Source organism: Tachyglossus aculeatus, chromosome 3 (genome assembly GCF_015852505.1).
Source record: "Tachyglossus aculeatus isolate mTacAcu1 chromosome 3, mTacAcu1.pri, whole genome shotgun sequence".
NCBI lineage: Eukaryota > Metazoa > Chordata > Mammalia > Monotremata > Tachyglossidae > Tachyglossus > Tachyglossus aculeatus.
The window spans coordinates 18,522,716-18,549,943 of NC_052068.1; the positions used below are offsets into that span (position 1 = coordinate 18,522,716).

Genomic DNA, 27,228 nt, shown 5'->3' on the forward strand with positions numbered 1-27,228 from the left:
GATCTTTAAACTCCATTGCTTCCTGCTACCTATTTTAGTTTGGGTCTTCCCTGCCGGACTGCAAGCTTCTTGAGGGCAGGGATAGTGTCTCGTAATTCTAACACACTTTCCCAAGGGCTTAGTACAGTGCTCTGCACAGGGTAAGCACTCAATAACTTGGGAAGCAGGGTGATCTAGTGGATAACCAGGAGTCAGAAGGGCCTGGGATCAATCAATCAATCAATCAATCGTATTTATTGAGCGCTTACTGTGTGCAGAGCACTGTACTAAGCGCTTGGGAAGTACAAGTTGGCAACATATAGAGACAGTCCCTACCCAACATTGGGCTCACAGTCTAAAGGGGGGAGACAGAGAACAAAACCATACTAACAAAATAAAATAAATAGAATAGATATGTACAAGTAAAATAGAGTATTAAATATGTACAAACATATGCTCTGCTACTTGTCTGCTGTGTGATCTTGAGCAAGTAGTTCAGCTTCTCTGTGCCTCAGTTACCTCATCTGTAAAATGGGGATTTCCTCTGTGAGCCCCATTATCTTGTATCTACCCCAGTGCTTAGTTCAGTGCTCAGCATATAGTAAGCTCTTAAGAAATACCATTAAAAAATGCTATTGATTGAGTGTCAGGGGATTATCACTTGTAGATAATAATAATCATATCATAATCATAATGATTGTGGTATTTGTTAAGAGCTTACTATATTCCAGGCACTTTACTCAGCACTGGATAGAAGCAATTTGGGTTGGACACTTGTCCCAAATGGGGCTCACAGCCTTAATCTCCATTTTACAGATGAGGTAATTGAGGCCCAGAGAAGTGAAGTGAAAGAAACAATAATACACATTTTCCTATGGGCTAATAAGAAACAATATCTACCTCGTGGTTACAAGAAACATGGATATTCCCAGTGACCATAGCCTTGGATATCTACCACAGACTAGAGGGAGGCATTCACTCATTCATTCAATCATATTTATTGAACACTTACTGTATGCAGAGCACTGTACTAAGCACTTGGGAAGTACAAGTTGGCAACATATAGAGAGCAGCAGGGTCATATTTGAGGTCAAGGTCGATTAATCAATCGATAACATTAAATGAGCACCTTTAGACTGTGAGCCCACTGTTGGGTAGGGACTGTCTCTATATGTTGCCAACTTGTACTTCCCAAGCGCTTAGTACAGTGCTCTGCACACAGTGAGCGCTCAATAAATACGATTGATTGATTGATTGATTGATTCTGTGTGCAGAGCACTATAATGAGCACTCGAGAGAGCTTACGTTCTTCCAGGACACATTCAGAATAGTATGTACGAACAGTGGAATCAGAATAAATAAATCAAATGATTGCCCACTGAAATGTTGAAACTTAATACTCTCCTAATGGAAATATAGATAGATACACACACACACACACACACATATATGTATATATACATATGTATGTATATGTGTAATTATACATGGCGTATTGGCTAGAGCACAGGCCTAGGAGACAGAAGGTCATGGGTTCTAATGCTGGCTCTGCCACTTGTCTGCTGTGTGACCTTGGCCGAGTCACGTCACTTCTCTGAGCCTGTCACCTCATCTGTAAAATGGGGATTGAGACTGTGAGCCCCACATGGGACAAGGACTGTGTCCAACCTGATTTGCATATATCCACCCCTGAGTTTAGTACGGGTTCTGGCACATAGTAAGCACTTTACAAATACTATTATTATTATTATTATTACGTTGAATAAAACATGTCGGGGCTCAAATGACCCAGGACAAGGAGTGGTATCACCAGCTGGAATATGTTTCTGTTTCATTCTCTAAACTATGTGAAGTATGTATGTTCCAGAATGAGAGATAACATTCATGTAATGAGTGAGGATGCACAGACCATCAGGCAATCATAGATTTGTGTGCGAATGTTTACCAAAGAGACAGAAACTCACTGAAAAAGGGTGGGATTCACTACTTCCATCCCACGCCATCACTAAAAGGCACATGATAATGATCCCTAGAAAAGCTAGAAGCTCTAAAATATAAAAGCTAGAAGATTCGGAGGGAAAACTGTCATAATAATAATGATAATGATAATAATATGTATAATAATAATGATTATGGTATTTGTTAAGTGCTTACTACATGCCAAGCACTGTTCTAAGCACTGGGGTAGATACAAGGTCATCAGGTTGTCCCACGTGGGGCTCACAATCTTAATCCCCATTTGACAGATGAGGTAACTGAGGCACAGAGAAGTCAAGTGGCTTGCTCAAAAGTCACACAGCTGGTAAGTGGCGTAGCTGGGATCAGAGCCCACATTCATTCATTCAATCATATTTATTGAGCGCTTACTGTGTGCAGAGCACTGTACTAAGCGCTTGGGAAGTACAAGCTAGCAACATATAGATGGTCCCTACCCAACAGTGGGCTCACAGTCTAGAAGACTACTACTACTAATAATAATAATAATGATGGCATTTGTTAAGCGCTTACTATGTGAAAAGCACTGCTCTAAGTGCTGGGGGGGATACAAGGTGACCAGGTTGTCCCATGTGGGGCTCACAGTCTTAATCCCCGTTTTACAGATAGGTAACTGAGGCTCAGAGAAGTGACTTGTCCAAGGTCACACGGCAGACATGTGGCGGAGCTGGGATCCGAACCCATGATCTCTGACTCCCAAGCCCGGGCTCTTTCCACTGAGCCACGCTGCTTCTCTGAGCGCTTGGGAGAATACAATATAATAATAGCAATGATGATGGCATTTGTTAAGTGCTTACTATGTGCCAAGCACTGTTCTAAACGGAGTTGGTAGGCAGCTTCTCTGCCTACAAACTCTGACTCACAAGCCCGGGCTCTTTCCACTAAGCCATACTGGGGCTTACTGTGTGTCAAGAACAGTTGTAGGCACCGCAGTAGATAAAAGATAATCAGTTCTGACATGATCCCTGTCATCATCATCATCATCATCAATCGTATTTATTGAGCGCTTACTATGTGCAGAGCACTGTACTAAGTGCTTGGGAAGTACAAATTGGCAACACATAGAGACAGTCCCTACCCAACAGTGGGCTCACAGTCTAAAAGGGGGAGACAGAGAACAAAACCAAATATACTAACAAAATAAAGTAAATAGAATAGATATGTACAAGTAAAATAAATAAATAAATAGAGTAATAAATACGTACAAACATATATACATATATACAGGTGCTGTGGGGAAGGGAAGGAGGTAAGATGGGGAGGATGGAGAGGGGGACGAGGGGGAGAGGAAGGAAGGGGCTCAGTCAGGGAAGGCCTCCTGGAGGAGGTGAGCTCTCAGCAGGGCCTTGAAGGGAGGAAGAGAGCTAGCTTGGCGGATGGGCAGAGGGAGGGCATTCCAGGACTGGGTGATGATGTGGGCCGGGGGTCGATGGCGGGACAGGCGAGAACGAGGTACGGTGAGGAGATTAGCGGCAGAGGAGCGGAGGGTGCGGGCTGGGCTGAAGAAGGAGAGAAGGGAGGTGAGGTAGGAGGGGGCGAGGTGATGGACAGCCTTGAAGCCCAGGTGTCCCACATGGTGCTCCCAATCTAGCTCAGAACCATTTTATAGATGAGAAAACCGAGGCCCAGTGAGGTCATGTGATGTAACCCAGCAGGCCCGTGGCAGGGCGGAGATTACAACCCAGGTCTCCTGATCCCCACCCTGTGCTCTTTTGTGGCACCATTTGTGGCCTCCTGGGTGGCCTGGGGGGAATCGGCCTGAGCGAGGGCAATCTCGGCTTGTGCCTGGACCCCCTTGTGTTCCCTAGCCGGCCCTGCCGTGGCCGGCCTCCCCTCACTGCCGGCTCGTTCAGGGAGACGCTGCGCAAATCCAGGTTGGGGTGGGGGACGGCTGGAATGCCGATCCCAGATGGTGGGTAGAGAGAAGCTGAGAGGAAATGGCGTAGGTTTGGGGGACAGGACACCCAGCTCCATTCTGCTCCAGCCTCCTGGGTGAATTTAGGCCAGTCACCTAACCCCTCCGGCCTCAGTTTCCTTATCTGTAAACTGGGGATAAACTAGATTGTGGGCCCTGAGTGAGACCAGTAGGAGTAGCAGGCCTGGTGGAAAGAACACAGCACGGCTGTGAAGCAGCATAGAAAAACAACGTGGCTCAGTGGAAAGAGCCCAGGCTTTGGAGTCAGAGGTCATGAGTTCAAATCCCAGCTCCGCCACTTGTCAGTCGTGTGACTTTGGGCAAGTCACTTGACTTCTCTGGGCCTCAGTTACCTCATCTGTAAAATGGGGATTAAGACTGTGAGCCCCCCCGTGGGACAACTTGATCATCTTGTAACCTCCCCAGCGCTTAGAACAGTGCTTTGCACATAGTAAGCACTTAATAAATTCCATCATCATTATTATTATTATTATTAACACAGGCCTGGGAAACAGAGGACTTGGATTCTAATCCTGGCTCTGCCTCTTGTCTGCTGTGTGACCTTGGGCCAGTCACTTAACTTCTCTGTGTCTCAGTCTCCTCATCTGCAAAATAAGGATTCAATACCTATTCTCCCTCCTCCTGAGACTTCGAGGCTGAAAGGAATCCTGACCTGGGTTCTAATCCTGGCTCTGCCACTTGCCTGCTGTGTGACCCTGTGATGTCACGTCACTTGTCTGGGCCTCAGTTACCTCATCCGTAAAATGGGGATTAAGACTGTGAGCCCTGTGTGGGACAGGGACTGTGTCCAACTTGATTTGCTTGCATCCACCCCAGCGCTTAATACGATGCTTGGTACATAGTAGGTGCTTAACAAATACCATGTTTATTACTATTATCATCATCATTATTATTATTATATTATGATTATAATCATAACCCCTATATGAGAAGCAGCATGGCTCAGTGGAAAGCGCCCGGGCTTTGGAGTCAGAGATCGTGGGTTCAAATCCCAGTTCTGCCAACTGTCAGCTGTGAGACTTTGGTCAAGTCAGTTAACTCCTCTGTGCCTCAGTTACCTCATCTGTAAAATGGGGATGAAGACTGTGAGCCCCTCCGTGGGACAATCTGACCACCTTGTATCCTCCCCAGTGCTTAGAACAGTGCTTTGCACATAGTAAGCACTTAACAAATACTATTATTATTATTATTATTATCTACCCTAACTCTGAGTACAGTACTTGGCACATAGTAAGTGCTTAACAAATACAGCAATTATTATTATCTCTCCAGAGCTTAATACCTAGTGAGTGCTTAATAAATGACTAATAAGGCTATATTAACACAAAGGTGGTTAAGGAAATTTTTATAATGTTGCCATGAGTTATTATGATGGTGAGGAAGATAGAGGGAGAGGAAACGAACAGGGACACCAAAGCCCAACAACTCCCATGTGGAAAATAAAATTTCTATGCTGAGCCCTTTCCCAACTCTTAGAAACCCCATCTCTAAGTGGGTGGGCTGGGGAGCTTCCAAAGTCAGGGGGCTTCCCCCCAAAAAAATCAAGGTAAAAGGAGGGGAAGTCGAGGCATCTCCATTTACTAGTTTTGAGGCCCCCAGTCTCAATAATGAAAAAAATCACTCATGCTAAAAATTAATTTATTTCAGGGGACAGCAATTTCGAGAAAAACATGTGTCAAATTCATCTGTGGAGGTACGGAGCATCTCCAAAGAGGAGAGGATGAGACACAGGCAACTAAGTGTCTAGCATGCATTAGAGCCCAGTTACAAGTTGAATGAGACAGGAAGACAAGCCAATTCTGGCCTGGGTATTCCCATCTTTCCCAATGAGCAGCTGAGTTCCAGAAGCAGGATCATTTCTTCAAGGGTCACCGGATTCGGGTGGAAAAAGTTGAACTTGGCAGCCAACATCATCGGGAGAGACTGTGTGGTTACCCAACCGCGCCTTTAATTTGGCAGGTTTTAGTGGGATTGTCTTTCTCCACCACGGTGATGGTGCAGGACTCCTTGTGGAAAACCTCCTTACACTTCACTTCATCATATCCAAAAGGTGTAGAAACGCTGGTAAGGAGAGAAACAGAGGTCGGGTGGGGAAGAGATGAAGGAACAATTAAAATTATTGCTCTCTCCCTCAAAGTCATGTCTCACTGGGAACTTTCTCCTCTCATAATATTAATAATAATAATCATGGTATTTCTTAAGCAGTTACTATGTGTTAGGCACTGTACTAAGCTATAAGGTGGATGCAAGCAAACGGGTTGGACATAGTCCCTGTCCCATGTGGGACTCATAATCTGAATCCCCATTTTCCAGCTGAAGTAACTCAGGCACAAAGAAGTGAAGTGACTTGCTCAAGGCCACACAGCAGACACCTGGTGGGGCTGGGATTAGAACCCATGACCTTCTATCTCCCAGGTCCAAAGCAGCATGGCTCAGTGGAAAGAGCACGGGCTTTGGAGTCAGAGGTCATGGGTTCAAATCCTGACTCCGCCAATGGTCGGCTGTGTGACTTTGGACAAGTCACTTGACTTCTCTGTGCCACAGTTACCTCATTTGTAAAAATGGGGATTAAGACTGTGAGCCCCCGTGGGGCAACCTGATCATCTTGTAACCTCCCCAGCGCTTAGAACAGTAGTAAGCACATAGTAAGCGCTTAATAAATGCCATCATCATCATCATCATCATAATCACTAGACCACACTGCTCCTCTAAAAGATGATCTATAAAACACACGGCTCCCCTGCATCTGTGTGTCATCCCTTCATTATCATCTCAGAACAGTGCTCCAGCGCTTAGAACAGTACTTTGTACACAGTAAGTGCTTAATAAATGCCATTATTATTATTATTATTATCTTCATCATCATCAGCCTTAAAGGACTTACCTTGTGTCCAGCACTGTGCTGATCACTGGGGAAGATGCAAGGGAAATAGTGTTTCCTAGTGGATAGAGCACCGGCCTGGGAATCAGAATGACCTGACTTCTAATCCCGGCTCCGCCACTTATCTGCTGTGTGACCTTGGGCAAGTCACTTCACTTCTCTGCACCTCAGTTACCTCATTTTTAGAAGGGGGATTAAGACTGTGAGCCCCAAGTATCAACCCCAGAGTTTAGTATAGGGACTGGCTCATGGTGTTTAAAAATATTTTTTTTTTTTCAAAAAAAGATACAGGATAAAAAAATTAATTGCAGTGCCAGATGAGAATCACAGTCCAAGAGCTAGGGAGGGGATTCTGCTAGTGAGAACACTGAGGCCCAGAGAGGTTAAGTGACCTGTCCAAAGTCACCCAGCAGGCCGATGGCAGGTCTGGCTTTAGGATCCAAGATGCCTGGCTTCTCGTCCCAAGCTGTTTTCACTGGGCCGCCGCTGTCTCCACTCACGCTTGTAATGCACAGACCTTCAGATCAGTCACTCAGCGGTTTCTATTGAGTGCTTACCATTTGCAGGGCACTGTACTAAGCGCTAGCATGAAAGAGACAAACTAATTGTTAGGCATAGAAACGGATGCTTCTTTACAACAAGGCCCCAAACTGGAGGAGGAGAGGAGGGAAAATTACAATTAATCAATCAATGGCATTTATTGAGCATTTCCTGAGTGCAGAGCACAATACTACACTCTTAGTTGAACCTGGGCCCGGAGGTCAAAGGAGTTGGGTTCTAATCCTTGCTCTCTCACTTTCTGTATGATCTTGGGCAAGTCAATTGGGTTTTCCGGGCCTCAGTTTCATCATCATTATCATCATCATCAATCGTATTTATTGAGTGCTTACTATGTGCAGAGCACTGTATTAAGCGCTTGGGAAGCACAAATTGGCAACACATAGAGACAGTCCCTACCCAACAGTGGGCTCACAGTCTAAAAGGGGGAGACAGAGAACAAAACCAAACATACCAACAAAATAAAATAAATAGGATAGATATGTATAAGTAAAATAAATAAGTAAATAAATAGAGTAATAAATATGTACAACCATATATACATATATACAGGTGCTGTAGGGAAGGGAAGGAGGTAAGACGGGGGGATGGAGAGGGGGACGAGGGGGAGAGGAAAGAAGGGGCTCAGTCTGGGAAGGCCTCCTGGAGGAGGTGAGCTCTCAGTAGGGCCTTGAAGGGAGGAAGAGAGCTAGCTTGGCGGATGGGCAGAGGGAGGGCATTCCAGGCCCGGGGGATGACGTGGGCCAGGGGTCGATGGCGGGACAGGCGAGAACGAGGTATGGTGAGGAGATTAGCGGCGGAGGAGCGGAGGGTGCGGGCTGGGCAGTAGAAGGAGAGGAGGGAGGTGAGGTAGGAGGGGGCGAGGTGATGGACAGCCTTGAAGCCCAGGGTGAGGAGTTTCTGCCTGATGCGCAGATTGATTGGTAGCCATTGGAGGTTTTTGAGGATCTATTAAATGGGGATGAAACAGCTGTTCTTCTTCCCACTTAGACTGTGAGTCCCATGTGGGGCAGGGAATGTCCAACCCGGTTATCTTGCTTCTGCCCTAGAGCTTAGTACAGTGCTTGGCACAGAGCAAGAGCTTAACAAACACCACAATTATTATTAATATTACTACAGTAGAGTTAGTAGACATGGTCCCTGTCCTCAAGGAGTTTATTCTCCATGGAAGAGGAGAGGTCCAGTCCTCCCAATCAGTCCATCAGTCGGCAGTATTTATTGAGCCTTTAATGTGTGCAGAGCACTGTACTAAGTGATTGGGAGAGCACAGTATAATAATAAACCGACACATTTCGTGCCCACAATGAGCTTATGGTCTAGAGTAGGGGGGACAGAAATATATATGTATATAATAAACAAATTACAGTTATTTACATAAGTGCTGTGGGGCTGGAAGGGGGGATAATAATAATAATGATGGTATTTGTTAAGCGCTTACTATGTGCAAAGCACTGTTCTAAGCACTGGGGAGATTACAAGGTGATCAGGTTGTCCCACGGGGGGCTCACAGTCTTAATCCCCATTTTACAGATGAGGGAACTGATGCCCAGAGAAGTTAAGTGACTTTCCCAAAGTCACACAACTGACAATTGGCAGAGCCTGCATTTGAACCCATGATCTCTGATTCCAAGGCCCATGCTCTTTCCACTGAGCCATGCTACTTCTCAAAGGGAGCAAGTCAGGGTGACGGAGAAGGGAATGGAAGAAGAGGAAAGGAGGGCTTAGTCAGGGAAGGCCTCTTGGAGGATGATTCCCAAATCTACATCTCCAGTCCTGATCTCTCTCCCTCTCTGCGTTTTCACATTTCCTCCTGCCTCTAAGACATCTCTACTTGGATGTCTTCCCGTCACCTCAAGCTTAACACGTCCTAACAGAACTCCTTATCTTCCCACCCACACCCTGTCCTCCTCCTGACCTTCCCATCACTGTAGAGAGCACTGCCATCCTTCCTGTCTCATAAGCCTGTAACCTTGGCATTATCCTTGACTCCTTTCTCTCTTTCAACCCACATATTCAATCCATCACTAAATCCTGTCTGTCCCACCTTCATTCACATCATCACTAAAATCCACCCTTTCCTCCCCATCCAAACTGCTACCACGTAACTACAATGTGTCCCCACTCCTCAGAAATCTTCATTGGTTGCTCACCCACCTAAGCAACAAACAAAAGCTCCTCACCATTGGCTTTAAAGCACTCATTCACTTGCCCCCTCCTACCTCACCTCACTACTCTCTTCCTACAACCCAGCTGACACATTTCACTCTTCTCACTCTGTCTCCATCTCTCCCAGCTCACCGCCGACCCCTCTCCCACGTCCTGCCTCTGGCCTGCAACGCCCTCCCTCCTCAAGTCTAACAGACAAATACTCTCCACCATTTCAAAGCCTGACTGAAGGGCACGTCTCCTCCAAAAGATCTTCCCTGACTGAGCCCCCCTTTCCTCTTCTCCCCGTCCCTTTCATTCATTCAATCGTATTTATTGAGTGCTTACTGTGTGCAGAGCAGTGTACTAAGCGCTTGGGAAGTACAAGTTGGCAACACATAGAGACAGTCCCTACCCAATAGCGGGCTCACAGTATTTGCAGTAGTACTATCATCATCATCAATCGTATTTATTGAGCGCTTACTATGTGCAGAGCACTGTACTAGTAGTAGTAGTAGCAATAGAAGTGATAGCTGAAGGTCATCATCAGAAAAAAAGCTAATTAGTCGTTGACCGGAAATAATAATGATAACAATAATAATAGCATTTGTTAAGTGCTTACTATGTGTGAAGCACTGTTCTAAGCACTGGGGTAGATACAAGGTAATGAGCTTGTCCCATGTGGGGCTCACAGTCTTAATCCCCATTTTACAGATGAGGTAACTGAGGCACAGAGAAGTTAAGTGACTTGCCCAGAGTCACACAGCTGATAAGTGGCGGAGCCGGAATTAGAACCCACGACCTCTGACGCCCAAGCCCGGGCTCTTTCCACTCAGCTCCTCAAAGAGAGTTGTGGAAGTCTCTTCTTTGTGTCAGGAGAGACTTTCCCTACCGAGAGAGCACTGGAGCTTTTTCAGGCATCCCAGGTGACTTTTGGAAAACAGACCGCCGTCCTTGAATTTGGATTATCCAGCCCGGCTCACCCTGAGCCTCAGCTGCCCCTGTTCATTGTCACTACTTGAGCTTCGTGGCCAGGTGGAAGCAACTTAAGTAGCCATGTTCATTTGAGATCTCACAGTACTGAGGGACTGTGATGCGGCTGTGTCAGAATGAACATGGGTTTCAACCCCTCTATCTGCTTCTTCTCCTCCCATTCCACCTGACCTGCCCCAAAATCCCATTCTCACTCCATGAAGAAGAAACAGAAATCTTCATAAGCTGGTCACTGGTGATGGTGGTATCCCAAAGTACCAGTTTATTCCCCAAAATAGGGTCATTCTATGGTTCTGTAAAAAATAAATAATTGGTGCGGTTCAACTTACAGGCTGCAGCAATTAATTCCGGCTCGGGAGCAGCTGCAGCTGAGACAATTTTCAGTCTTCCAATTCGAATTGAATTCATGCATCATCCCATCGGAATCTTCGCAACCTAAAATGAAACATCAGTAGTCCAAAACAGACCAAACATCCAAATTAAGCCTTCATTGTCCATTAAATCAATCAATCAATCGTATTTATTGAGCTCTACTGTGTACAGAGCACTGTACTAGCAGTCAGGAGAGTACAATATAACAGAGCTAGTAGATATGTTCCCTGCCCATGATATAAATATTAGGTGAATTTTCTCTTTTGTTTGAATAAAATTTCAGCCTCAATTATATCCATACTTTCTGGTATTCATACTTTCAGGTCCGACCTCCCCAAAGTCACTTCCCCCCTTCTCCAACCCCCCGGCTCTCAACACTCTCTGCTACTCTCCCATCCTTCCCAGCAGTATCCTCAGAGGAGCTCTCTTCCCTCCTCTCAAGTGCTACTCTGGCCACCTGTGCTTCTGACCCCATTCCCTCTCATCTCATGAAATTTCTCGCTCCGTCCCTTCTCCCCTCCTTAACTTCCATCTTCAACCGCTCACTCTCCACTGGTTCCTTCCCCTCTGCCTTCAAACATGCCCATGTCTCTCCCATCCCAAAAAAAACCCTCTCTTGACCCCACCTCACCTTCTAGTTATCGCCCCATATCTCTCCTACCATTCCTTTCCAAACTCCTTGAACAAGTTGTCTACATGCGCTGCCTCAAATTCCTCAACACCAATTCTCTCCTCGACACCCTCCAGTCTGGCTTCCATCCCCTACATTCCACGGAAACTGCCCTCTCAAAGGTCATCAATGACCTCCTGCTTGCCAAATTCAGCGGCTCATACTCTGTCCTAATCCTCCTCGACCTCTCAGCTGCCTTCGACACTGTGGCCCACCCCCTTCTCCTCAACACGCTATCCGACCTTGGCGTCACAGACTCCGTCCTCTCCTGGTTCTCCTCTTATCTCTCCGGTCATTCATTTTCAGTCTCTTTTGCAGGCTCCTCCTCCCCCTCCCATCCCCTTACTGTGGGGGTTCCCCAAGGTTCAGTGCTTGGTCCCCTTCTGTCCTCGATCTATACGCACTCCCTTGGTGACCTCATTCGTTCCCACAGCTTTAACTATCATCTCTACGCTGATGACACCCAGATCTCCATCTCTGCCCCTGCTCTCTCCCCCTCTCTCCAGGCTCGCATCTCCTCCTGCCTTCAGGACATCTCCATCTGGATGTCTGCCCGCCACCTAAAACTCAACATGTCCAAGACTGAACTCCTTGTCTTCCCTCCCAAACCCTGCCCTCTCCCTGACTTTCCCATCTCTGTTGACGGCACTACCATCCTTCCCGTCTCACAAGCCCGCAACCTTGGTGTCATCCTCGGCTCCGCTCTCTCGTTCACCCCTCACATCCAAGCCGTCACCAAAACCTGCCGGTCTCAGCTCCGCAACATTGCCAAGATCCGCCCTTTGCTCTCCATCCATACTGCTACCCTGCTCATTCAAGCTCTCATCCTATCCTGTCTGGACTACTGCATCAGCCTTCTCTCTAATCTCCCATCCTTGTGTGTCTCTCCACTTCAATCCATACTTCATGCTGCTGCCCGGATTGTCTTTGTCCAGAAACGCTCCGGGCATGTTACTCCCCTCCTCAAAATCCTCCAATGGCTACCAATCAATCTGTGCATCAGGCAGAAACTCCTCACCCTGGGCTTCAAGGCTGTCCATCACCTCACCCCCTCCTACCTCACCTCCCTTCTCTCCATCTCCAGCCCAGCCCGCACCCTCCGCTCCTCCGCCGCTAATCTCCTCACCATACCTCGTTCTCGCCTGTCCCGCCATCAACCCCTGGCCCACGTCCTCCCCCGGGCCTGGAATGCCCTCCCTTTGCCCATCCACCAAGCTCACTCTCTTCCTCCCTTCAAGGCCCTACTGAGAGCTCACCTCCTCCAGGAGGCCTTCCCAGACTGAGCGCCTTCCTTCCTCTCCCCCTCGCCCCCTCTCCGTCCCCCCATCTTACCTCCTTCCCTTCCCCACAGCACCTGTATATATGTATATATGTTTGTACATATTTATTACTCTATTTATTTATTTTACTTGTACATATCTATTCTATTTATTTTATTTTGGTAGTATGTTTGGTTTTGTTCCCTGTCTCCCCCTTTTAGACTGTGAGCCCACTATTGGGTAGGGACTGTCTCTATATGTTGTCAACTTGTACTTCCCAAGCACTTACTATAGTGCTCTGCACACAGTAAGCACTCAATAAATATGATTGATTGATTGATTGATTGATTGGTTCTATTTTAGGGTATCGATAAATTGGAATAAGTAACAACTTGGCTACATCTCCCTCTTTAATATCAATCAATAAATCAATCAGTGGTACTTCTCGAGGGCTAATTGTATATGGCTCATTGTACTAATTGTTTGGGAGAGTACAATATAACAGAGTTGGTAGATGCGATTCTTGTCACCCCCCTCTAGACTGTAAGATCTCTGTGGACAGGGAATGGGTCTGTTTATTGTTGTATTGTACTCCCCCAAGTGCTTAGTACAGTGTTCTTTATGTAGTAAGTGCTGCAGAAGCACCATGACATAGTGGATAGAGCATGGGCCTGGAAATCAGAAGGTCATGAATTCCAATCCTCCCTCTGCCACTTGTTTGCTGTGTGAGCTTGGGCAAGTCACTTCACTTCTCTGTGCCTCAGCTACCTCATCAGGAAAATGGGGATTCAGACTGTGAGCCCCAGGTGGGACAGGGAGAGTGTCCAACCCAATTTGCTTATCATCATCATCATCAATCGTATTTATTGAGCGCTTACTGTGTGCAGAGCACTGTACTAAGCGCTTGGGAAGTACAAGTTGGCAACATATAGAGACAGTCCCTACCCAACAGTGGGCTCACAGTCTAAAAGGGGGAGACAGAGAACAAAACCAAACATACTAACAAAATAAAAGAAATAGAATAGATATGTACAAGTAAAATAAATAAATAAATAAATAGAGTAATAAATATGTACAACCATATATACATATATACAGGTGCTGTGGGGAAGGGAAGGAGGTAAGATGGGGGGGGATGGAGAGGGGGACGAGGGGGAGAGGAAGGAAGGGGCTCAGTCTGGGAAGGCCTCCTGGAGGAGGTGAGCTCTCAGTAGGGCCTTGAAGGGAGGAAGGGAGCCAGCTTGGCAGATGGGCAGAGGGAGGGCATTCCAGGCCCAGGGGATGAACTCCAGCGCTTTGTACAGTGCCTGACACATAGTGAGCGCTTAACAAATGTCATAACTATTATTATTACAAATGAATGAATGAAGGAGTTCATGAAGGAGAAGGAAAAGGAAGGAGAAGGAAAACTGCCTAGTGGGGTGATGGACATTAAAATAGATAAGAGATAGGGGAAATAGTACAGAATAAGAATATTTCATAGTGCATAGTGTACACAGAGAGAGATCAGATAGGAAGAGAAGGCCACTTGGAGGAGATACGATTTTAGGAGAATTTTAAAGGTGGGGAAAGTGCCGAGCTGTCAGCTATGAAGAGAGTGAGAGTTCTTAGTTCCAGGGAGAATCTTCATTCAATCGAATTTCGTTCAATCATATTTAGAATTTCATTCACCCAGATTTATTGAGTGCTTACTCTGTACAGAGCACTGTTCTAAGCGCTTGGCAAAGGGTCAGAGGCAGGCTAGATGAGCTCAAGATAGGGAAAGCAGGATGGTATTAGAGGAGCGTTGGATGATAGTAGGAGCTCAGCGAAGTTAGATAAGAGGGACAGAGCTGAGTTTTTTTTTATGGTATTTATTAAGCGCTTACTATCCGTCAGGCACTGTACTAAGTGCTGGAAAAGATACAAGACACTCAGCTTGGATGCAATCCATGCCCCACTTGGAGGTTACAGATGAGAAGCAGCATGGGCTAGTGGGTAGAGCCTGGGCCTGGGGAGTGAGGAGGATCTGGGTTCTAATCCTGACTCCACCACTTTACTCTGTGACCTCAGGAAAGTCACTTAGTTCCCTCATTTGTAAAATGGAGATTGATAGTGAGCCCCATGTGGAACATGGATTGTGTCCAACCTGATTATCTTGTATCTACCCTATTACAGTGCCCAGCACATAGAAAGCGCTTAACAAATACTACTTTTTAAAATCCCCATTTTACCAGTGAGGTAACTGAGGCACAGAGAAGTGAAATAATTTTCCCAAGGTAACACAACAGACAAGCAACGGAGCCAGGGTTAGAACCCAGATCCTCCTCACTCCCAGGCCTGTGCTCTACCCTCTAAGGCCACATTGTTTTTCTAATTCAGTGCCTAAAAACTGGTAATAATAATAATAATGATGATGATATTTTTTAACTGCTTACAATGTGCCTATCACTGTTCTAAGTGCTGAGGTAAATACAAAGTAATCAGGCTGTCCTAGCGTGGCTCAGTGGAAAAGAGCACGGGCTTTGGAGTCAGAGGTCATGGGTTCAAATCCCAGCTCCGCCAATTGTCAGCTGTGTGACTTTAGGCAAGTCACCTAACTTCTCTGTGCCTCAGTTCCCTCATCTGTAAAATGGGGATTAAGACTGTGAGCCCCCTGTGGGTTAACCTGATCACCTTGTAACCTCCCCAGCACTTAGAACAGTGCTTTGCACATAGTAAGCACTTAATAAATGCCATCATAATCATCATTATTATTATTAATCCCCATTTTACAGATGAGGTAACTGAGGCACAGAGAAGTTAAGTGATCTGCCCAAATTCACACTGCTGACAAGCGGCGGAGCAGGGATTAGAACTCACGACCTCTGTCTCCCAAGCCTGTGCTCTTTTCACTAAGCCACGCTGCTTCTCTTTGCTGATGTTAAAGAATTTTTATTTGATGTGGATGGCCGACAGTTGGAGGCTTTTGAAGACTGGGGAACTACGGACTGAACAGTTTTTCAGTAAAATGATCCAGGCAGCAGAGTAAAGTATGGGTTGGAGAAGGGAAAGACAGGAATCAGGGAGGACAGAATTCCATGTAATCATTACTAGATTTTAAGGTATTGAAATTGGTTCCAGTCTGTTTCTTTCTTCTCTTATCCAATAACCTGCCACTTCCTTTTGACTTGAAATAAATTACATCATACAGTATTGATGCTTGCAAACCAACTTGATCCCACTAACCCAGCCTGTATATATGTATATACCTATATATATATATATATACATATATATATGTTTGTATGTATTTATTACTCTATCTATTTATTTTTCTTGTACATTTTTATTCTACTTATTTTATTTTGTTAATATGTTTTGTTTTGTTCTCTGTCTCCCCCTTCTAGACTGTGAGCCCACTGTTGGGTAGGGAACGTCTCTATATGTTGCCAACTTGTACTTCCCAAGCGCTTAGTACAGTGCTCTGCACACAGTAAGCGCTCAATAAATACGATTGAATGAATGAATGATCGAATGAATGGTCATCATTACTGTGATTTCTGGGAGGAAAGGATCTCTGGGAAGCAATATGGCCTACTGGATAGTGCTCAGGCCTGGGAGACAGAAGGTCATGGGTTCTCATTCCAGCTGCACTACTTGTCTGCTGTGTGGCCTTGGGCAAGTCACTTCACTTCTCTGGGCCTCAGTTACCTCATCTGTAAAATGGGAATTAAGATCGTGAGCCCCATGTGGGACCGGGACTGTGTCCAACCTGATTGGCTTGTATCTACCCCAGCATTTGGTCTAGTGCTTGACACACAGTAAGTGCTTAACAAATGTATTTTTTTTAAAAAAAGGATAGAAATTAGCTGAAATTAGAACCCATGTTCTTCTGATGAAAATGGGGATTAAGACTGTGAGCCCCACGTGGGACAACCTGATCACTTTGTATTCTCCCCCCCAGCGCTTAGAACAGTGCTTCACACATAGTAAGCGCTTAACAAATACCAACATTATTATTATTATTATTATTCTGACAACTAGGGAAAGGGTCTTCCCACTAGGCCATACTGCGTCTCACGCTGAACTCCCAGACTGACAGGTGCAGCTTTACAAGGTTATTTATCAATAGTGGTGATGGTTGTTATGCATTATTATTAGGCCAGTGCTTATAAGAGTGTCTAGCACATAGTCAGAGCTTAACAAATACAATTAAAACAAAAAATGATTGAGTGACTAGCACATAGTAAGAGCTTAACAAATACAATTAAAACAAAAAATGATTGAGTGACTAGCACATAGTAAGAGCTTAACAAATACAATTAAAACAAAAAATGATTATGTGCCAACAACTGTACAGAGCAAAGGGGTAGACAGAGAGCAGTGAGATTGGACATTTTATGTCCCTCCTGGGATTTCCCAGTCTAAGGGGAAAGGGAGAACGGGTATCTTATCCCCATTTACAAATGAGGATACTGTTGAGTAATTTGTCCCAGGTCACCTAGGAAGCATGAGGCAGAGCAGGGATTTAAATCCAGATCTCCTGATTCCACATCCTGTGCTCGTTCCATTAGGCTATGCTGTTTCTCCGGAACATCTCCACTGGGATCACTCCCTCCCTCCTGGATCATTTCTAATTCCCTCCCTCCCTCCCTCTCCCCTGGATCGTTTCTAAGCCCCTGTGTCCTTTTAATCCCCAGCCCTCTTTATGGTTATGGCCCGAAGTGTATAAAGTCAGCGCTGTCTTTTCGATCCCTCAGTTCACTTTGCACAGTGACCTGCCCCAGAGTTCCCGCCTTACCTCGGGATTCCCCTGCAGCATTTGGCATCACGTAGCATGCCCCATTGCACAGCCTCACCGAAATGGCAACGACAAGAAGGAGACCAAGGAAACTCTTCTGGAATAAATCAGAGAAAGGTCTAGGTGGTCGGCAAGCATCTGTTCATTAGCTGCCCTTTGTGGGTGATACATTTTTATTTATGGTATTTGGTAAGAGCTTACTATGTGCCAGGCACTGTACTAAGCACTGGGGTAGATATAAGCAAATCAGGTCAGACACGGTCCCCACCCCACAAAGGGCGCACAATCTTGATCCCCATTTTACAGGTAACTGAGGCACAGAGAAGTGAAGTGACTTGCCCAAGGTCACACAGCAGACAAGCAGCATAGCCGGAATTAGAACCCAGGTCCTTCTGAATCCCCGGCCTGTGCTCTATCCACTAAGGCCACATGGTCCTGGGTAAAAATGAATTTGGAGACCAGGGTTTCTCTGACGAGGTTTTTGTCTCCTTTTCTCTCCAACTAGATTGTACGCTTCTCTAGGGCAGGGGGCCGTAGTGCTTAGTACAGTGCTCTGCACACAGTAAGCGCTCAATAAATACGATTGATTGATCCTAGGGAAAAGGTCCTTGCCCACAGGAAATATGTCACTTCTTTATTCTTTGCTCTCCAAGCACAGTGCATTGCACAAAGTGGACACAATAAATACTGTGGCTATTACTTCTGCTCACAAGCACCTTCTAAAGAGAAGACGACCTTTTAGAGAAGCAGTGTGGCTCAGTGGAAAGAGCCCGGACTTTGGAGTCAGAGGTCATGGGTTCAAATCCCAGCTCCACCAATTGTCAGCTGTGTGACTTTGGGCAAGTCACTTCATTTCTCTGTGCCTCAGTTACCTCATCTGTAAAATGGGGACTAAGGCTGTGAGCCCCCCGTGGGACAACCTGATCACCTTGTAACCTCCCCAGTGCTTAGAACAGTGCTTGGAACATAGTAAGCGCTTAATACATGCCATCATTATTATCATAATTATTTACAGAGTTCTTCCTACAGCACACAGTAGTCAACCTTCCATAATTATGAATGTGTGAATGAATAAATGAATGAGTGTTTGCCTTTTGATTTGAAGCATATTCGTACATTTGATGAAGCATAGCTTTTACCCATGGGAAGCAAGATTTATTTTTCCTTAATATAGTAGCCATAAATTTAAATAAACTGTGTGGCAGGTTCGGTTCAAAGGAAATCAGTGGGACCTCTCTGTGTGGGGCAGTGACCGACTCCAGAAGAAAGTGACGAGGATGACATTCAGGTTTAAATTCACTCTATCAATCAATCAGTACTATTTATTAAGCACCTACTGTCTGCAGAGTGCTGCACTAAGCACTTGGAAGGATATTATTTGGAGGCAAGATCCTTGCCTTCAAGCAGTTTACGGTCTGGAGGGGAACAATCTAACATGCTGCAGTCTATTATGGCTATATTTATTTAGACAAACAGTGTGGTCTAATGGAGAGAGCAAAGGCTTGGGAGTCAAAGGACCTGGGTTCTAATTCTGCTTTTGCCACTTGCCTGCTGTGTGACCTGGTGTCAGTCAACTTCTCTGGGCCTCAGTTCCTTCATCCCTAAGCCCCCCTTTTCCTCTGCTCCCTCCCCCCATCTCCCTGATTCGCTCCCTTTGATCTTCCCTTCTCCCTGCCCCACGGCACTTGTGAATATATGTACATATTTATAATTATAATTCTATTTATTTTTATTAACGATGTGTATATATATTTCTATCATTTTATTTATTTATAATGAGGCTACTGATGCCTGTTTAGTTGTTTTGACTTCTGTCTCCCCCCCCTTCTAGACTGTGAGCCCGTTGTGGGCAGGGCTTGTCTCTAATTGTTGTCGAATTGTACTTCACAAGCACTTAGTACAGTGCTCTGCACACAGTAAGCACTCAATAAATATGATTGAATGAATGAATGAATAAAATGGGGATTAAATACCCGTTCTCCCTCCTACTTACAGTGTGAGCCCCATATGGGACCAGATGATCTTGTATCTACCCAAGTGCCAAATACAGTGCTTGGCACAGAGTATGCACTTAAAATTCCCAAATTCTCCACTTATGAGAAGGGAGTGATTTAAATCCATTCATTCATTCGATTGTATTTATTGAGCATTTACTATGTGCACTGTACTAAACACTTGGAAAGAACAATTCAGCAATAGAGACAATCCCTGCCCACACCAGGCTTACAGTCTAGAAGAGGGGAGACAGGCATCAAAACAAGTAAAGAAGCATCAACATAAAAAAATATACTCTGCCGTTTCCCCTAGCTATAATTTATTTTAACATCTGGTTCCCCCAATAAACTGCAAGATTCTTGAGGGTGGGGATGGTATCTACTACTTCTCCTCTATTGCATTCTCCCAGGAGCTCAAAACAGTGCCTTTTAGACTGTGAGCCCACTATTGGGTAGGGACTGTCTCTATATGTTGCCAACTTGTACTTCCCAAGCGCTTAGTACAGTGCTCTGCACACAGTAAGCACTCAATAAATACGATTGATGATGATGATGCTCTGAGAACAGTAATTAGACTGTGTGAGTCCCGTGGGAGGCAGGGACCGTGTTCAACCTTATTAACAGCCATCTACTCCGGTGCTTAGAACAGTGCTTGATACATAGTAAGTGCTTAACATACACCACCATAATACGCCACCATAATAATAAATACCATTGACTGATCAGTTAATTTTGAAACATCTCTTCTGAATGAGTTAATTATCGATCAATCAAAAGTATTTATTGAAAACTTACTTTAGACAGAGCACAAAATCATGATGTGAGCCCACTGTTGGTAGGGACCGACTCTATATGTTGCCTATTTGTACTTCCCAAGCGCTTAGTACAGTGCTCTGCACACAGTAAGCGCTCAATAAATACAATTAATTGATTGATTGATATTTATTATGTACTTGTTACATGTGCCAAGCACAGATAATAATCAGATCTCACAGCCTCCGCCCCAAAGGTACTCATGATCTAAGAGGGAGGGAGAGGGAGTATTCATTCATTCAATCGTATTTATTGAGCGCTTCCTGTGTGCAGAGCACTGTACTAAGCGCTTGGGAAGTACAAGTTGGCAACATATAGAGACGGTCCCTACCCAACAACGGGCTGTATCTTTGCCCCTATTTTACAGAAGAGGAAACTGCAGCCCAGAAAGGTTGTGACTTGTCCAAGGTCACAAAGCAGACTAGTGGCATAGCTGGGACTAAAAGACAGGCCTTCTGTCTCCGAGTCCCAAGATCTTTCCACTAAGCTGTGCTGCCTCCTACAACTTTTGGCATCCCACCCCACTTGCAAAAGTTCTAGAGGAAAATGATTTTCTCTCACTGGAGATTTACCCCATAATGACTCCTAAAAAGCTTGATTTCAAATTTTAGGTACAAAACCCACCAGACCTTCTATATTCCATCCTGAGAACCTCACAAGAATCTCCCTCAACTGAACGTCTTCACATTGCAACTGCAAAGTCAGTTACAATCCATTCCCAAATGAAACAAGAGAGCATTTACTTACCATGGTGTGTGACTTTTGAGGAGCAGACGCACCCTGGAGAATCCAGGTGTGGAGTGAGCTTATATAGACTATCGTTTAATGGCAATTCCATTGCAAAAGGAAATACAATTCCAAAGTAAACGATCTACGAGGGAATACGAGTAATATTTCTGTGTGCCCAGGGGGAGGGTTGCCAACAGGATCTGTGATTAGTGAATGAAGCAAACACCTTGTTTGATTATTGTTGAAAAGTTACAGGTGGTGGAGTTATTTCCTTCTGAATGCCCCCTGCGTTGGAGGAGAAGGGGGGCATGGGAAAGACAGCTCCCGCACAGTAAGAATCAATCAATCAATCAATCAATCAATCGTATTTATTGAGCGCTTACTATGTGCAGAGCACTGTACTAAGCGCTTGGGAAGTACAAATTGGCATCACATAGAGACAGTCCCTACCCAACAGTGGGCTCACAGTCTAAAAGGGGGAGACAGAGAACAGAACCAAACATACCAACAAAATAAAATAAGTAGGATAGAAATGTACAAGTAAAATAAATAAATAAATAAATAAATAGAGTAATAAATATGTACAACCATATATACATATATACAGGTGCTGTGGGGAAGGGAAGGAGGTAAGACGGGGGGATGGAGAGGGGGACGAGGGGGAGAGGAAAGAAGGGGCTCAGTCTGGGAAGGCCTCTTGGAGGAGGTGAGCTCTCAGCAGGGCCTTGAAGGGAGGAAGAGAGCTAGCTTGGCGGATGGGCAGAGGGAGGGCATTCCAGGCCCGGGGGATGACGTGGGCCGGGGGTCGATGGCGGGACAGGCGAGAGCGAGGTACGGTGAGGAGATCAGAGGTGGAAGAGCGGAGGGTGCGGGCTGGGCAGTAGAAGGAGAGAAGGGAGGTGAGGTAGGAGGGGGCGAGGTGATGGACAGCCTTGAAGCCCAGGGTGAGGAGTTTCTGCCTGATGCGCAGATTGATCGGTAGCCATTGGAGGTTTTTGAGGAGGGGAGAAATATGTCCAGAGCGTTTCTGGACAAAGATAATCCGGGCAGCAGCAAGAAGTCCGAGGATTTGCGTTCTATTTCCACCTCCTCCAGGAGGCCTTCCCAGACTTAGCCCCCTCCTTCCTCTCCCCCTTCCCATCCCCCCCACCCTACTTCCTTCCCCTCCCCACAGCGCCTGTATATATGTTTGTACAGATTTGTTACTCTATTTTACTTGTACATATTTATTCTATTTGTTTTATTTTGTTAATATATTCTACATATATATATATGTATATAACATTTTGTTTTGTTGCCAACTTGTACTTCCCAAGCGCTTAGTACAGTGCTCTGCACACAGCAAGCGCTCAATAAATACGACTGAATGAATGAATAATATGTTTTGTTTTGTTGTCTGTCTCCCCCTTCTAGACTGTGAACCCGCTGTTGGGTAGGGACCGTCTCTATATGTTGCCAACTTTTACTTCCCAAGCGCTTAGTACAGTGCTCTGCACACAGCAAGAGCTCAATAAATACGACTGAATGAATGAATAATATGTTTTGTTTTGTTGTCTGTCTCCCCCTTCTAGACTGTGAACCCGCTGTTGGGTAGGGACCGTCTCTATATGTTGCCAACTTGTACTTCCCAAGCGCTTAGTACAGTGCTCTGCACACAGTAAATGCTCAATAAATACGATTGAATGAATCTGAGGGAGGTGAATAGGACCAGACAAGGGGCTGAGGGAGGGGAGACTGGATGGAGGAGGGAGACTCAGAACTCCCCAGCGCTTAGCACAATGCTCTGCACCGTGAAAGTACTCAATTTAGGAAATAGGATTGAATGGCAGAGGCTCGTTGCGAGCACTGAACGTGTCAACCGACTCTTTTATATTGTACTCCCACAAGTACAGGCCTCTATTATCAGAGAAGCAGAGTGGCTTAGTGTCAAGAGCACCGGCTTGGGAGTCACAGGTCGTGGGTTCGAATCCTGACGCCGTCCCCTCGTCAGCTGTACGACTTTGGGCATGTCACTTAACTTCTCTGTGCCTCAGTTATCTCATCTGAAAAACGGGGATTAAGACTGTGAGCCCCACGTGGGGCAACCTGATAACCCTGTAGAGTAGCAGCATGGCTCAAAGGAAAGAGCACAGACTTGGGAGTCTGAGGTCAGGGGTTCTAATCCTGGCTCTGCCACTTGTCAGCTGTGTGACTGTGGGCAAGTCACTTCACTTCTCTGAGCCTCAGTTACCTCATCTGTAAAATGGGGATGATGACTGTGAGCCCCCCGTGGGACAACCTGATCACCTTGTATCCCCCCTAGCACTTAGAACCGTGCTTTGCACATAGTAAGCGCTTAACAAATGCCATCATTATTATTATTATTCTCTGTGCCTGTTACCTCATCTGTAAAATGGGGATTAAGACTGTGAGCCCCACATGGGACAACCTGATTACCTTGTATCCCCCCAGTGCTTAGAACAATGCTTGGCACATAGAAAGCACTTAACAAATGCCATTATTATTATTATTATTATTATTATTGTATTTACCCCAGCACTTAGAACAATGCTTGGCACATAGTAAGCTCTTGACAAACACCACCATTATTATTATTATTATTAACCTGGACAGACATCCTTTCAGGCACTCAAGACAAGTCCCAAGTCACCATTTTATGTCATGAACCCCGGGCCCTGCTCTGTAGGTTCCAAGCCATCCCCTTCTCCCGAACTGGGAGAGGCCCAGCTCCAGATGATGATGATGATGATTAGTGCCTGGCACATAGTAAGCACTTAACAAATACCATAATTACTTGTTAAACACTTACTATGTGCCCAGCACTGTTCTAAGCACTGGGGTAGGTATAAGGTAGTCAGGTTGGACACAGTCCTGGTCCCACAATGTGCTCGTAGTCTTTATCCCCATTTTACAGACGAAGTAACTGAAGCCCAGAGAAGTGAAGTGACTTGCAGACCTGAAACGGAGCCAGGATTAGAACCCATGACCTTCCAACCCCCTGGCCCGTGCTTTATCTGCTATACCACACAGCATCGTTCAGTGGAAATAGCACAAGCTTTGGAGTCAGAGGCCACGGGTTCAAATCCCAACAGCCAATTGTCATCTGTGTGACTTTGGGCAAGTCACTTAACTTCTCTGGGCCTCAATTCCCTCATCTGTAAAATGGGGATTAAGACTGTGAGCCCCCCATGGGACAACCTGATCACCTTGTAACCTCTCCAGCGCTTAGAACAGTGCTTTACACATAGTAAGCGCTTAATAAATGCCACAACCTGATCACCTTGTAACCTCCCGAGTTCTTAGAACAGTGCTTTACACATAGTAAGCGCTTAATAAATGCCATTATTATTATTATTTTCTGTAGGTTCAAAACCAACCCCTCCACCTGAGCTGGGAAAAGCCTCTATCCTAACCGACCACAACGGTGGGGATTATCTGGTGCGCCTGAGACGGATCCTAATCAAACGTAGCAGCCAGGAATTTCCTAGGCCGGACACTCCTGACAAGTTCAAAGTGAAGTCAAACCACTATGGTATTCAGCGGGAAACTTTATTCAATTCCTGATAGTCTAAGTGAAGTGGTAAACGTACTTAAACCCACTCACTCGTACCCATCCGACTGTTTTCCCCAAATTCGCGCAGATGGTCCCACGTGGGAGGAGTTGACGTGATGGCGTCTGGGCTCGAGTTTTAGGTTTCTTCCGCAGCCACCATAGACAGCTCGATACATTTCTTAGATGGTTTTGCCACTGCTCAGAGGCCAGCTCTTTTCCCCTTTTTATCCACCACAACTCCCTAATGGGGCTAGAAGAAGCCCTGTGTGGCTCAGTGGAAAGAGCCCGAGCTTCAGAGTCAAATGTCTGGGGTTCAAATCCCAGCTCCACCAATTGTCAGCTGTGTGACTTTGGGCAAGTCACTTAACGTCTCTGGGCCTCAGTTACCTCATCTGTAACATGGGGATTAAGACTGTGAGTCCCCCGTCGGACAACCTGATCACCTTGTAACCTCCCAGTGCTTAGAAGTGCTTTGCACATAGTAAGCACTTACTAAATGCCATCATTTTTTATTTATTAATAAACTTATTAAACTCTGATATGCCCTTTTTGAACACAATGCAGAGTCTGTGAAGTTTTTCTCCACAGTCATTTGATTCTGCAACTCCGATGACATAGAACAGTGCTCAGTGCTTATAACAGTGCTCAGCACATAGTAAGCGCTTAACAAATGCCATTATTATTATCATCTCTTGGTGACCTCCAGGTGCAACCAAACAGTTAAGAGATTTTTTGAAATCCCTACTGGGGCTCAGAGAGAGGACAGACCAAATGAGTTTACCTCATTCGTCAGATTGGCCGCAGGTGTGTGAGGTACAAGTGAGTAATTTCGTCCGTTTAATAATACAGCTTAGATAATAGAATTTTGAGAAGTGGCGTGACTCAGTGGAAAGAGCCCAGGCTTTGGAGTCAGTGGTCATGGGTTCAAATCCTGGCTCCACCAATTGTCAGCTATGTGACTTTGGGCAAGTCACTTCACTTCCCTGGGCCTCAGTTCCCTCATCTGTAAAATGAGGATTAAGACTGTGAGCCCCCCATGGGACAACCTGATCACCTTGTAACCTCCCCGGCGCTCAAACAGTGCTTTGCACATAGTAAGTGCTTAATAAATGTAATTATTATTATTATTATAAACAGGATAACCCCTATGGAACAGTTCCGCAATAAAGGAAGCTCTGATTTATATAAAATAGTTCACTTCTGTGGAGCTTTGGAACATTAAAATCTAAAGGAAATAAAATTAACCAGGGTCAGAGGGATTTAGGATTTATTAGGAATGTATTTTGGTCATTTTTTGAGCTTTGTCTACAATTCTATCTGTGTCCTTCTCATTGACAAGTCTGCCACCTGACTCTGTCCTCTATTTTTTTCTCATTTATGCTACATGTGTGTCTGAAAGAAACCCATTGCTCAGTTTTAAGCCTACAAGATGACATAGGTCAGTGCCAGGGGTCAGGAAGAAAGGGACCCAGTGAAACCTCCGAGAGAACAACAATCAAATTCACTGGGGAATTGTCCTTTGCATTTATCCCGGCTGAACTCCTGCCCTTCCAGAATCCAAGTAATGAAAGCTGTAAAATAGAATCTCATCTGGGTGTCTCCTGGGATTGAAGTGTATGTTTAAACCAGCACTAATCAAGTTCTTGTCCTGTGCGGTCAAGTCGCCTACAATCTGGGCTTTGGAGTCCGAATTCATGGGTTCGAATCCCGGCTCCACCAACTGTCAGCTGTGTGACTTTGGGCAAGTCACTTCACTTCCCTGTGCCTCAGTTACCTCATCTGTAAAATGGGGATTAAAATTGTGAGCTCCTCGTGGGACAACCTGATCACCTTGTAACCTCTGCAGCGCCTAGAACAGTGCTTTGCACATAGTAAGCGCTTAATAAATGCCATCATTATTATTATTATTATTATTATTATGGACACATTTCTTCCAGAACGCCCCGCTTTCATCTACCATCGTTCTGGTAGTGGATCCATAGAGTTTTCTTGGTCAAAATACGGAAGCGGTTTACCATTGCCGCCTTCTGCTCAATCAACTTGAGTCCCCACCCTCTACCCTCTCTGCCACTGCTGCCCAACACAGGTGAGTTTTGACTTGTAGCAGATGGCCTTCCATTCGCTAGCCACTGGCCAAGCTAGGAATGGAATGGATAGGCCTCTGCTTGACTCTCCCTCCCATAGTCGAGACTGGTAAAATACTGGAAACTCTCAGGGTGCTATCCAGAGATGGGACTAATCAAGTTATCAAGTTAAAATTGCAGGCACCAAACCAGCCTCACATGAGAGATCAGTAACTGAGACGGTCCTTTCGTTACATAACCTGATACTTGCGTCCCTCAAGAAGAAAAGTTCCTGATGATGACCTGGGAACATTTCCGTTGCGCATTAAGTCCAGAAAAGATGGTGTGAATGTGTTAGGTTTGGGTGCGCCCTCTTGTTTGTGTAAGAGTGGGAGTGTGTAGAGTGTTCTGCTTTAGGTGTTGAAAAGATTGCATGAATGTGTAGGGATTAAGGTGTTTGCGCTTGTAGGACATTTATGGGGATGTCTGGGGAATGTCAAGGAGTAGAGCTTTGAGGTGATGCCTG

General features: G+C 45.4%; 1 protein-coding gene across 1 annotated transcript; it reads right to left on the minus strand.

Moving 5' to 3' along the window:
* Positions 1-5,530: 5,530 nt before the first annotated feature.
* LOC119925815 (beta-microseminoprotein-like) lies at positions 5,531-21,167 on the minus strand. Its single transcript, XM_038744285.1, has 4 exons — positions 21,105-21,167; positions 17,551-17,647; positions 10,817-10,922; positions 5,531-5,971 (listed from the first exon to the last, which is right to left on the minus strand). The coding sequence occupies exons 1-4, from the start codon at positions 21,105-21,107 to the stop codon at positions 5,842-5,844; spliced, it is 336 nt and encodes a 111-aa protein (XP_038600213.1). The 5' UTR covers positions 21,108-21,167; the 3' UTR covers positions 5,531-5,841.
* Between the last annotated feature and the right edge of the window lie 6,061 nt (positions 21,168-27,228).

Bases quoted from the DNA above. Each gene is read 5' to 3' on its own strand.
- LOC119925815 (XM_038744285.1), bottom strand. The intron at 10,923-17,550 runs GTAAGGCGGGAA...GTTTCATTTTAG, and splicing joins TGCTGCAGGGGAATCCCGAG to GTTGCGAAGATTCCGATGGG. The intron at 5,972-10,816 runs GTAAGTTGAACC...TCTCCTTACCAG, and splicing joins GGAATTAATTGCTGCAGCCT to CGTTTCTACACCTTTTGGAT.